Source organism: Carya illinoinensis, chromosome 16 (genome assembly GCF_018687715.1).
Source record: "Carya illinoinensis cultivar Pawnee chromosome 16, C.illinoinensisPawnee_v1, whole genome shotgun sequence".
NCBI classification, from domain to species: domain Eukaryota; kingdom Viridiplantae; phylum Streptophyta; class Magnoliopsida; order Fagales; family Juglandaceae; genus Carya; species Carya illinoinensis.
In genome coordinates, this window is record NC_056767.1 from 10,786,638 (window position 1) to 10,799,000 (window position 12,363).

At 37.1% G+C, this 12,363-nt stretch overlaps 1 protein-coding gene across 1 annotated transcript; it reads left to right on the plus strand.

Moving 5' to 3' along the window:
* The first annotated feature begins 1,220 nt into the window (after positions 1–1,220).
* On the plus strand, positions 1,221–11,939 carry LOC122299546 (COP9 signalosome complex subunit 4). The gene is made up of 14 exons (XM_043109911.1): positions 1,221–1,475; positions 1,551–1,702; positions 2,177–2,280; positions 2,411–2,471; positions 3,187–3,279; positions 3,372–3,472; positions 4,347–4,455; positions 4,547–4,591; positions 4,708–4,776; positions 4,873–4,964; positions 5,051–5,093; positions 10,568–10,627; positions 11,134–11,193; positions 11,552–11,939. The coding sequence occupies exons 1-14, from the start codon at positions 1,346–1,348 to the stop codon at positions 11,624–11,626; spliced, it is 1,194 nt and encodes a 397-aa protein (XP_042965845.1). The 5' UTR covers positions 1,221–1,345; the 3' UTR covers positions 11,627–11,939.
* Positions 11,940–12,363: the final 424 nt, after the last annotated feature.

Sequence of the window (12,363 nt, forward strand, 5' to 3'; positions counted from 1 at the left end):
GATGCGGCGTGGGCTGTCCTCAGAACCTTCTTTTGATGAGAGCTTGGCTGGGTCGGGCAAGAGGCGGGCGGGGAGATGCAGAGGTTTGAAGGGATGATGATGGGTGGCGGCAGCTGAGTAATGAGAAGAAACCCTAACGGGTTGGGCCCCCATATGCATACCCGCCGGGCCTTGGGCTGGGCCTTTTTGTTTTACAGCCCATTACCTGTTTTTTTATGTATTTGGTTTTGTTAATCTGTTTTTTAGTTTTATAAATAATATAAATAGTCTAAGTCTCACTTCTCTTTTGGAGGAATGTGGATGTTTGTCCTACTCCTCTTTTGGAGGAAGGTAGGTGATAGTACTCTTCATCCTTGAGAGGAGAGAGTGTGGTTGTACTCCTCCTCCTTGGGAGGATGGACAGTAAGTGTACCTTTCTCTTTTGACGTTTGTCAGGAGAGAGGGTGTAGAAGTTTTAGACAATGTCTGTCGCAAAGAAATTTGTTGGCGGGGAAGCTCCTGAGCAGTTGCATTAGTTGACTTATAGTCTGGTTCTCCTGTACTGATAAGTCACAGTTGTAACTTCGTTTATGAATGAATGCTATGAAGCATATTCCCAACTATACATAGAGAGAGAGAGAGTGGTCAGTTGGAGGAGAAATGAGAGGAATCGGAGAAGGAGGGATTACAATTAAAAATTTTGAAGGAAAGAGACGGAACAAAATTAAGAGAGAGAAAGAAGAAAAATGACAATACACTGACGTGGCAGAGCTGTTTACGTGCCGGTTGCTCCCAGTGCTTACAATTAGCATTTTTGTTTTAGGAAATGTTTCTAAAACTTTCAATTTTGAAGCATTGTTGGGACAGTTTATTGTATTTTTTAAGATTTAAAATTTATTTTAAAATTCAAAAACTTTTGAAAAGGGAATAATTAAAATTAAATAAATAAGAACAAAAAAAAAACATATTAAGAACTCATTTAGATAGTAAAATGAGATGTGATAGTTTTAGATAAAAATTGAATAAAATATAGTTATAATATTATTTTTTATTATTATTATTATTTTAGAATTTGAAAAAGTTGAATTGAGATTTTAAAAATTTGAATTTTTTCTTATATTTTATATGAAAATTTGAAAAAAATATAATAATAAGATGAGATAAAATGAAATAAGATGAGATAAACTAATAATCGAAACAGTTCTAAATAATAAAAAGGAAAATAAATTTTAAAATTTGAACTATTTGCTGTCAAACGAGGCTATTACGTAGGCGCAGCAGTGGAGTGGAACAACCGAGGATTCATTTTGTTGGAGAAAGTTTCAGGGTTTAGGATTACAAAATCAAGAAGAGAAGTCGAACTTCAATGGAGAGTGCCTTCGCGAGCGCCTCTGCGATCACTGACCAGAGGCAAAAGATCGAACAGTACAAGCACATTCTAGCCACCGTGATTTCCTCCAACGACGTTGTTCAGGCCAAGAAATTCATCGATCACGGTTGAACTTTGTTTCTCAGTCGCCTTTGTAGTATCTAGATTTTAATCACGAAGTAAAGAACTATTGTATTTGCAGTTCTATCGGACGACGTTCCTTTGGTGGTGTCGCGGCAACTTTTGCAGAGCTTTGCGCAGGAATTGGGGAAATTGGAGCCTGATGCCCAAAAAGAGATTGCGCATTATATTCTTTCCCAGATTCAGCCTCGGGTTGTTTCGTTTGAAGAACAGGTTAGTTTCGCCTAAGCCATTTAACACTTTATTGTAATTTTTTTTTTTGGCACGAAAATTCAATAGGAAAATGGTTACGATCTTTCGATTTGTATTTGGTCCGGGTGTTAGTTATTTGGGGTCTCCGAGTGGTTAACTAAAGTTTTCAATTGTTATAATAGAGATCTAGCATTGACTCTTACTGATGTTGCCTTAGCTTTCGCTGAGTGTTTTATATAGGTGCCCATGTAATTCTTTCATATGTCTTTTATATTATTTGGAATCTGCTTCTTTTATGTGCCTCTTTTCCCTTGTGGTGCTATCATTGTTATCATCGAAACTTGGGCACGCGTTAGTGTAATTTTATATGCAAAACACACACAAATTGGCATTGTCACATGTTTCGGTTATTGAGACCAGTAGACGCTTTACCTTTATGAGTTAATCGAGATCATTTTGTGTAAGAAATTCGTTATTTGTCTGTATGAGTTACAGGTGCTAGTTATCAGGGAGAAACTTGCTGAGTTATATGAATCTGAGCAGCAATGGTCTAAAGCAGCTCAGATGTTGAGTGGCATTGATCTAGATTCTGGAATGAGGTCTGAGAGTAGGATGCTTCTTTTGTTAATATTTTTCTAATTGAGCTCTTTAAGACATATTTATGATTATTTATTTTCATAATAATCATCATGTTGAATTTCTTCATTTTTTTATGGATGCCTCCATCAGAGTGATTGATGATACATTCAGATTGTCAAAATGTGTCCAAATTGCTCGTCTTTATCTTGAGGTATTGACTTTATTTTGCCATTGTTTTCTTTATATTGAGAAGTTTTAATGGTGTTTGCTAAATACTGAAATTGAGTGTTGCACTTGGGCATTACTGAAAATGCTATTTGTGGGAAATGGCGGCACTCAGGCAGGTTGTGTGCATGTATCTTGGGGCTTCTTGGAAAGAGTTCATATATGGGGCAAATGAGGTCAGGTGGAATAGCATTGATACCTGTTAATTCTATGCTCATCTTAGAGAAACATATCTGTGAATAGTATTACTCTCTATAAAATACTAGATTACTAGGCTTGTTCCATAGAAAAAAATGAAAATTGTGGGTGGTTCAAAGTTAACCAACGTGGACAAGTTGGTAAGTGTTGGTATAGGAGTTAAAAAAACATTCTCAATTTAATAAGTGATTGGCAATAGGCGTGTTCACAGGATATAGTCTGCAATTTCTGTGCTGATACTCTTTGGACTCCATGGGTTTAGTTTGATGATTGAAAGGTTCTACACAATTTCATGTCAATTCTAAATGACAATTCAGCATTCAGATTGGTGAAACTTGTGGATTTGGTGGTGATGTTCCGTTGGTGACTTTTATTCCTTGGTGATATATTCCTTCCTGCGAGCACTGTGTTCATGACCATAATGCTTGATCAGGAATTTTAACCTCAGAACATGGTAGTGTATCACTCAAGTTATTGGCTCTTGTTGCTCGCTTATTTTGCAGGATGATGATGCTGTTAATGCAGAAGCTTTTATTAATAAGGCTTCATTCTTGGTTAGCAATAGTCAGCATGAAGTTTTGAATTTGCAGCATAAGGTCTGACATTATTTGACTCTCAGTGATAATAATTGTGATGAAGGCTTTCTGCTTTTGCATTTTCTTAAGTTGATTTCCTACTCCATTATCAGGTATGTCACGCGAGAATTTTAGATTTGAAGAGGAAGTTCTTGGAAGCAGCTTTACGTTATTATGGCATATCCCAAATTGAAAAGCGGCAAATAGGAGATGAGTATGTGCTTTTGGAATTTATTCATGTTTATCCTACCTTTTCACAAGGATTGTTTTTAAAAGGTGTTTTCATGTTTGCAAAGTCTTGCGTTATTGGCTGCATTTATTGCGTGCCACCATTTTTTTTTTGAAGTTTCCTTGAAATGATTTGAGTTCGAGAAGTTGATATTATAACTCTGTCCTCTTTTTTATTTTTTTTATTTTTTTATCATTTATCATGATTTGTGGATAACTACTTTTTAATTAGTTCTGCTCCAAGACTGACCAAACTTAATCACGCCAAATTTCAAGAACTCGGTTTTATCATTGTTAAATCATGCATTATGTGACATTGACTAAAAACTAATAAACCCACCTGGAAATGCAATATATAGTGTTTATTGTGCAGCAAGTAATTTTATGTTAACAAGAAGAGATTAGATGATATTGTTAATGTTAAATATGATTTGTCCAATTATTTCGCTCCCACTGCACGAGCTAAGTGCAAATTTCGAGCTTAATCTCACAGGCACTTGATTGTTTCAGTTTAGGAACAAATATCTTTAGTTTAACATTGTGGAAGTCACTCTCCCTAATTCCACCTTCAAAAGAAAATTTTCAGATAGCCAAGGCATGGTTAAGGACCTATATAGTTATTGGATAAATAAATGGGCCTTTTTTAAATTAGACATCAGTACTTATTTAGTAACCAAATAAGATGATGATACTAGATGTGGGTTATTTCATGAACAGGGTATGGTCTGGAATGAAACATTTGAAAACTATCTTGTGTGTGATCTTGTGACCGATAGAGAGCACTCACTCACTCTCTCTCCTCTTCACTCTTTGGCACTGGTGAATTGTGATGCATAAAAGGTTCATGATTGTTTTTGCAGGGAGATTGACGAGGAAGCATTGGAGCAAGCTCTTTCTGCTGCTGTGACCTGTACGATTTTGGCAGCTGCAGGTCCTCAACGTTCTCGTGTTCTTGCAACTTTGTACAAAGTAAACACTCTCTCACAATGAATAATAGTTGCATTTTGAGAAGTCAAAATAACTTTGCACTATTTAACTGAGATGCTGGTATTTCTTTCAGGATGAACGGTGCTCAAAATTGAAAATTTATCCTATATTGCAGAAGGTCCCCTTCCACTCCCCCAGTTATATAATACTGCATGATTTTTTACTTTCTTTTTTCCTCATGTGCATCTTTTTAAACAAGTGATGCTAATTCACTTTGGATGCTGTTTATACCAGGTGTATTTGGAGAGAATTTTGAGAAAACCTGAAATTGATGCTTTTGCCGAAGAATTAAAAGCACATCAGGTTATGATTAGTTGAAAAATAAGATGTCACATTTGCGTCATTTACTAATCAGGAAGCTATAGTGTGTTTGTCTCAATTATTATTTTTTGGCCACAGAAAGCACTTCTACCAGACAATTTTACAGTTCTGGATCGTGCAATGATTGAGCATAATCTTTTGAGTGCAAGCAAGCTCTACACAAACATAAGGTTCCGAATACTGCTTCTGTTAGGTTGTCTTTACCTCTTAAGTTATTGCAGGAGACTAAGTATTATTGTTTATGCTTCTGGCATAGCTTTGATGAGTTGGGCACCTTGCTGGGCATTGCTCCTCATAAGGTATGTTCTGTATTCTGTTTATGAACGTACTTTCTTACTGTTTTCAAATTCATGTTTCTGCCATGTGATGGCTAGTGTGAAAAGAGCTGAAAAAATTTACGTTTCTTTGACATTAGGCCCTGAAGTTTTGTTGTATGTCTATCAATTTGCTGCCACTATAATGTTCCCTTCTTATTCGGATACGTCTTTATCTTAGTTTCATGCAGTAGTTTGAGCTAAAGGAAAGCATGAATTAAGTTTAACTTTCTGGGCAATTCTTTTTTCCCCCTCTTAATATGAAATTGGGCATATAGATGAGCTATCAACTACTCTCATTTTGCATGTACTTAATTTCTTTCTTCATGTCTAACAATTAAAAATATGCAACATGTACTTCAGTTTAAGTGCATTTATATTTTGAGCATTGGAATCTTGGACTCTTAAAGCCTCCATGTAGTTGAAGCATTACTCTAGTGCTGATAGTTTAGAGCATTAGTTGTGCATCTGTGATAGTATTCTTGGCATATTTTTATTTACTTTGGAACATTTTTAATTTTTCCTTTGGAGCTCCCAAGGTTTCATTCAATCTCCGATGGTATTTTTTTTTAATCGGTAATAAGATTTTATTGATCGTAGAATTAGGCAAAAGCCCAAGTACATAGTTCATATACAAGAGCAATGCTTAGGAGTGGTGTTCTAGTGATACAAGAAATTCATGAGTGTTCATGCCATTAAAATCGACCATTGGAACAAGTTGTTAAAAAAGAAGGTTCTAAGTTCATCCAATGACTGTTCTAGATCTTCGAAGCTTCGCTTGTTCCTCTCCCTCCAAATACACCACCGTAGGCAGATCGGAACCCTCTTCCAAATTGTAGCAATCTGAGAAGTGCCTTGGAGACCTCTCCATGAAAGCTAAGAGGTCAATCACTCTTCTTGGCATCACCCAAGCTATATCCACCCTTGCAAAAAAGTCATTTCACAAAGTCAGGGCAATCTCACAATGAATTAATAGATGATTGACGGATTTGCCACTCTTTTTACACAAACAACACCAATCCAAGACTATGATTCACTGTTTCCTTTTATTAGAACTCTTTGTATTTGGGCCAACGCCATTAATTTTAATGGCCTAGACCTTCATGATTTGCTTGTTTCTATTGCTCCTACGTAGTTAGGGCATTCTTTGTTCTGAATGAGGCTTTGCCTATTCTTTGATTAATATAATTTATTTACTTATAAAAAAAATATTTTTGATTCACCATTTCCTTAGGTTGTCGGTAGCGAGAATCTTCCCCAAAGAAGGATGCCTTTAAGGGAGGTTTTGTCTTCCAAATGCTCTTCCATAGGAATGGATTTACATTAAGCTTAGAGTTGGATTAGTAGAAGGAGTGTACTGAGAACTTCCCTTCCGCCTAGGGTCGCCAAAAAAGCTTGTTTTCACTTTCCCCCCTCGTAAGAACATAATATATTAGATTGTAAAATTTAGAAATTGCTTCAACTTCCCAATCATGGATAGCTCTAAGAAATGTGATATTCCATTGGGGATTACCGTTAGATTGGTAAAGGCGGTCCACAATCAAGGCTTCCTTCATTCTTGCTATACCAAAGAAGTGGATAGGCTTCCTTAAGTGCCCTGTCATCACAATATGCCATGCCAGAATTTGATTCGGGACGGGTCACCCACCTTGAAACGGGTAAATCTAGAAAATTCAGTCCATCCACGTTAAATGTGCTTCCAGAGCCTCACCCCATAGGATCCACTCACCTCGCTCGAGCACCAACCTCTTCATGCTCTACCATACTTAGTCTAAAAGTGTTCTCCACAAAGCTTCATGTTCTATGGGATACCTCCATAGCCATTTGGCCAACAACGCCTTATTAAAAAGCTGCAAATTGCAGATACCCAAACCTCCTTCAGAAATTGGGGAACAAACGGTAGTCCATTTTACCAAATGAAATTTGAACACATCGTTCATCCCTCCCCATAGAAAATCCCGCTGTATTTTCTCCATGCGGTGAGCCACCTTTGATGGAAGTGGAAGTAAAGAGAGGAAATAAGTCGGTAGGTTGGAGAGGGTAATTTTGATAAGTGTAACTCTGCCACCTTTGGATAAGTATATCCGCTTCCAACTAGCAAGTTTCTGCTCCATCTTTTCTAGTATATCATTCTAAATGGATATCGATTTGTAATGAGCACCCAACTGGAGGCCAAGATATTTAATAGGTAGATGAGATATCTTACATCCCAAAATGGTAGCCATACTATCCACCCGGAACGACCTTTGATTTGCCCAAGTTCACCTTCAAACTGGAAACGACTTTGAATCATAGAAAGAGAGTCCTCAATGAATGGATGTGATCCTGGCTGGCCTAAAAAAATAATAGGGTATCATTGGCAAATAAGAGATGAGAAGTATTGAGTGAGCCAATATTTGCTTCCCCCATTGTAAAGCCGAATATAAAACCACCCACCACAACCCCATCAATCATTTTGCTAAATGCTTCCATTACAAGAACAAATAGTAATGGAGATAAGGGATCCCCCTGTCTCAATCCCTGCGAGCTTTGAAAGAAACCGTTTGCTATGCCGTTAATCAAGATAGAGAAATGTACCGTAGATATGCAATGTTTGATCCATGAGCACAACTTCACCCCAAAACCACATCTCTCGAGCATATAGAGTAAACGCTATGGTGGTATTGAGATACATGCTTTTATAATCTCTCTCTCTCTCTCTCTCTGTGATAGTATGCACCTTAAAACGGTGGATTGCAGTCCATTTTTAACTTGCTCTATTAATTACAACCCAAAACTCAGGAGCTTCAGCCACAGAAAAGTTAAGGGGAGATATCTTTGAGTCTTTCAAGCTGAAACTAATATAATGCAATGTAAGGGGGTTGAATGATGCCAAAACAACCCTAGAATTTGGAACTTGCTTAAAGAATGGAAGGGCAATATCATTTGCTCTAGGAGGCTAAATTTGAATATATGACCTGTGGTGTAGTGTGATCTGTGGGTTGTCAATATGTTGATTAGTGCTGCGTGGGGTCTCGAAGTGCTTCTAGGGGAATTTTACTAATGTGAGACTGGATGGTGGTATAACATATTGAAAACTGTGTAGGGGAGTTTATAAATATCGTAGACCAGTCTGCATGGGCCTTTATGGGCGTTTATGGGCCCAATAATTATTATGACAGAACATTGCTTTGGGATCAGTTGACTGGAGTAGTCAGCTTGCAGCATTTACCTTGGTGCACTTGGTGTGTTGGGAAGGGGGGGGGGGTGTTCTACCTGACTAGGTTCCTGAGCAAAAGATTGGGTCTTGCTAGCCATAGGCTGGCAATGGAGGAGTCTTCAAACTTTATTCTTGAGCAGGATTTTATTGATTTGCCAATGATTCCAGGGAATTTCACATGGTCAAACATTTGAGAGAAGGCTTCCTGGTCTAAAAATGACAAGTTTATTATCTCCTGGGAGTGAGAAAGGCTATTTCCTTAAGTATCCCAGAGGAGACTTCCAAGACTTTGCTCTTAATATTTTACTATCAAGCTGGATTTTGGTCAAGGTCAAGGGGGTAGATGATACTGTAAATTTAAAATATGCGCATACACTTACAAGGTTTTGTGGATAGTGTTAAGGAGCGGTGTACCTCTGTTGTTTTTATCAGTAAGGAGTGGTGTAACTCTGGGCTCTTTGGGGTGTAAACTCATGACCTTGAATGCTATTTTTTAGAGATTTAGGGAGACAGAAACTATTTCCATTAAATGAATTGAGTGACGTGTCAAAGAAGGGAGCGGCCTAGAGGTTGAGGAGAAGGCGAAAAGGGACACAACCATCAATGACTTGGATAGAATTGCTCTCTTAGAGGAAATGAGTTGAAGAAAAGAACTGAGGTGCCTTGTGGCTGGAAGAAGGGGAAAGGTGTAATAAGTTTTTTCATCAGGAGGGCAGCTCACATGAAAGATACAGTACCATTGAGCCCTTAAAAGTCAGTGGTACAGTATATTCTAATGATCAAGAGGTGAGGGTCATATTGTACAATTTTATGAACGATTGCATGGACAGTTCAATTAGAGACCTAAGTTGGGTGGATCGTCCTTTGGTTCGTTGGGACTAGAGGAGGCCTCTTGGTTGGAGATACCCTTCAAGGAGAATCAGGTGTACGAGGTAGTGAAGGCTTTGATTGGTGATAAGGCTTCGAATCTAAATGGTTTTACTGTGACTTTTTCCAAGAGTTTTTCATGACTTTCGCTCAAAAGGCCATTCTGTTAGAAGCATCTGTCAAACATTCATAGCTCTTATCTTGAAGAAAGCATGGGCTATCAACATTAAGGACTTACTGATCGATTAGCCTTTTAGGTGGGGTGTACAAAATAATAGCCAAGGTACACGCAGATAGGCTGAGAACAAGGTAGAGAAGACATCTCTAATCCCAAAATACTTTTATCACGAGTAGGCAAATGTTAAATTTAGTTCTCATTGGAAATCAGTGTCTCGACAGTAGAATAAGATTTGGAGAGTTGGGATTGTTGTCCAAAATGGAGTTGAGAAGGCCTTTGGTTGTGTTAATTGGAAATTTTTGTTGTGTATGTTGAGGCGGTGTGGCTATGGGGAGAAGTCGTGTAGATGGCTACTGTCTCTCCACAGTGTGTTTCTCCTATGAATGGTACTCTCACAGGGTTCTTCAATGGCTCCCCATGGCTAGCTCAGATCAGCCCAGCCATGGAGTTGCCAATGGTGGCCACCCCATTGGTGGCTAGCAATGGGCCACCCTGAATCATATTTTTTTAAATAATAAGATTTTCTCAAAAATTTCACTATCAAACATTTTCAGCGGGACCCACAATTTACACACAAACTCATAAAACTTATCTCAAGCTTTTTCTCCACTTCTTAACATCCACATAGTGGCTAACAATTTGTAGAATTCAAATGGTTCAAATAACTGAGTGGTGCAATTTATTAGAACAGTACATGATTGGGAGATGGATCTCTTTGTTCTTTGCTTGGTTGTATTCAGTGCGAGTGAGACAGTAGAGAAGATAAGATGTTATGGTTCTTATCCAAGGGGGTTCTTGAAGTAAAATCTTTTTATCAAGCATTGCTCCACATGAATGGGTATCATTTCCTATGGAAGAGCATTTGGAGTAGAGCCCCATTGAGAGCGACAATCGTTTCTTCTGAGGCAGCATTAGGGAAAATCCTCACCCTAGACAACTGAAGAAAAAGATGGATTACAGTGATAAAATGATATTGTATGGGAAATATATGCAGAAGTTAAAAGGGTTTTTTTATCGGTAAAGCTAAAGGATTTTTTATTCAGCTCTCTATCTTTGTATGGAATTTTTCTGAGTTTTTAGATCTTTTTGCTCTCTCTAAATAGGTGTTTATGATGCATACACCTGGAGTACTTGGTTGGTTCTTTTGCTCATTAATAAATTTGTTTCATCGAAAAAAATAACAAATTCTTGAATCCCTAAATACTTGACTTGCAGGCCGAAAAGATAGCATCAAGAATGATTTATGAAGATAGAATGAGAGGATCAATTGATCAGGTAGAATAACTGCTCTTTGTGGCTCAGTAAATAAATCACCACTTCGTCTATAAAGTTCTTCATTTGATCATATCTTACCAACTGAGAAATGTGGTGATTATTGGAGTATTGAAATTATAGTTATGTTTGACTTAAAAAATGTTACACATTTTCCTTCTCTTTCATGAATTGAAAATTCATTGATTTGATATCATTTTTGGCCCTTTCCCATCTTGTTCTTGCAACAAAAGAAATAATTTATTTCAAATAAATCACCTTGATTTGGACTAGGATATTTTGCTTCAGTCGAGTCATCGATTGATCTCAAAACTCGGTTTCTAGAGTACCCTTTTTTTCTCAATCTTTTTTTTCACAGGCTAATTTCAGATTATTTCACTTGGTTCATATATGTTGACGAAACCTATGGTTCTTGCAATGACTAAAAGGGAAACAAAAACAAAGAAGAAAAAGAACGGCTGCATTCTTTTCTTGTTGCATAACATCTATCTCTAAATTTTTTGTATCAGGTAGAAGCTATCATACACTTTGAAGATGACACTGAAGAGCTGCAACAATGGGATCAACAGGTGATTCCTTGCTTTGGTAGCTCTCTCACTACTGGACCTAACATATCAACAAACTATTTTGTGCATGCTGTGAGCTCGATTGAGCTTTTGCCTGCACAAACTATAATACTTAACCAACTGGACTATGCTTATATCAATAAAATATCTTCTTGTTAAAAAAAACTATAATACTTAACCAACTGCAACCCCTTTCACCAAATTACTGGACTTCCAAATAAACAAAGTGGAATTTTTCTGATAGTGTTTGCCAACTTAAACTGGCCATAGGTCCTGAAATACAGTGTCGGCTAATAAGTAGCTCTTATAACTGAGTTTCTCCTTTAACAGCTCTTAGTTTTATTCTTGCGGTCTGTTGCAGATTGTCGGCCTGTGTCAAGCTCTCAATGATGTCTTGGATGGCATGGCAAAGAAGGGCTTGTCAATCCCCGTCTGATTGATGTTCTCGATGACAAGGACTTCAATTTTTTTGACCTCTATGTACTTATCATGTAGTATTATAGTATAACTTGTTTCTCTAAATATGGGGTTTCTGTCTAGCACAGGGTTTTATTCCCTGCTCTTTGGCGATGGGTTGTCTTTGTAGTCCATCCTCTGTGGTTACCCAAGACCATCTCTCCTGTCAACTTGCTTCAACCTTTGCATGAAAAGTTGATGGTGTGGGTTACATCTAAGTCGTTTAAATTAGTTGGCTGAGCTTTGAAGCTGGCTGGAAAAAAGCAATGCTACTCTTAATTCTTATTTTTGCATCCTCAAATTGTTTTATGTAGCATATTTTTAAGTGGCTTTATAGTTCAAAACTTACATATCAGATAGTGAGACTATAAATGATGAAATTCAAGATGAAGAAAAACCGTTTCTCGAAATAATGGTTCTCTTCTCAACGAACTCAAAAGTATTTTTGGTGTAATTTATGACCGGGTTATGATTTAGATGGAAATGCAGCATGGTTTAAGTAGGAAGAGGCTTAGGGCTTGTTTGGAAAAAGTTTTTATCCTAAAATTCTAATCTCATTGTCTCTTTTCCAAACATTACTTAAATATAAATACTTTCAAATTAATGATTACAATTTTTTCAAACTTTCAAATAAAAAATAATTCAATTTTTCAAATTTTTAAATAAAAATAATATTAAAAAAATTATATTTTAACAATATTTTAACTTTATAATATT

Excerpts from the sequence above, each read along its gene's own strand:
- LOC122299546 (XM_043109911.1), top strand. The coding sequence starts at position 1,346 with ATGGAGAGTGCCTTCGCGAGCGCCTCTGCGATCACTGACCAGAGGCAA. Across the intron at positions 2,281-2,410 it reads GATCTAGATTCTGGAATGAG|AGTGATTGATGATACATTCA; the intron begins GTCTGAGAGTAG and ends TGCCTCCATCAG. Across the intron at positions 4,592-4,707 it reads TTTATCCTATATTGCAGAAG|GTGTATTTGGAGAGAATTTT; the intron begins GTCCCCTTCCAC and ends TGTTTATACCAG.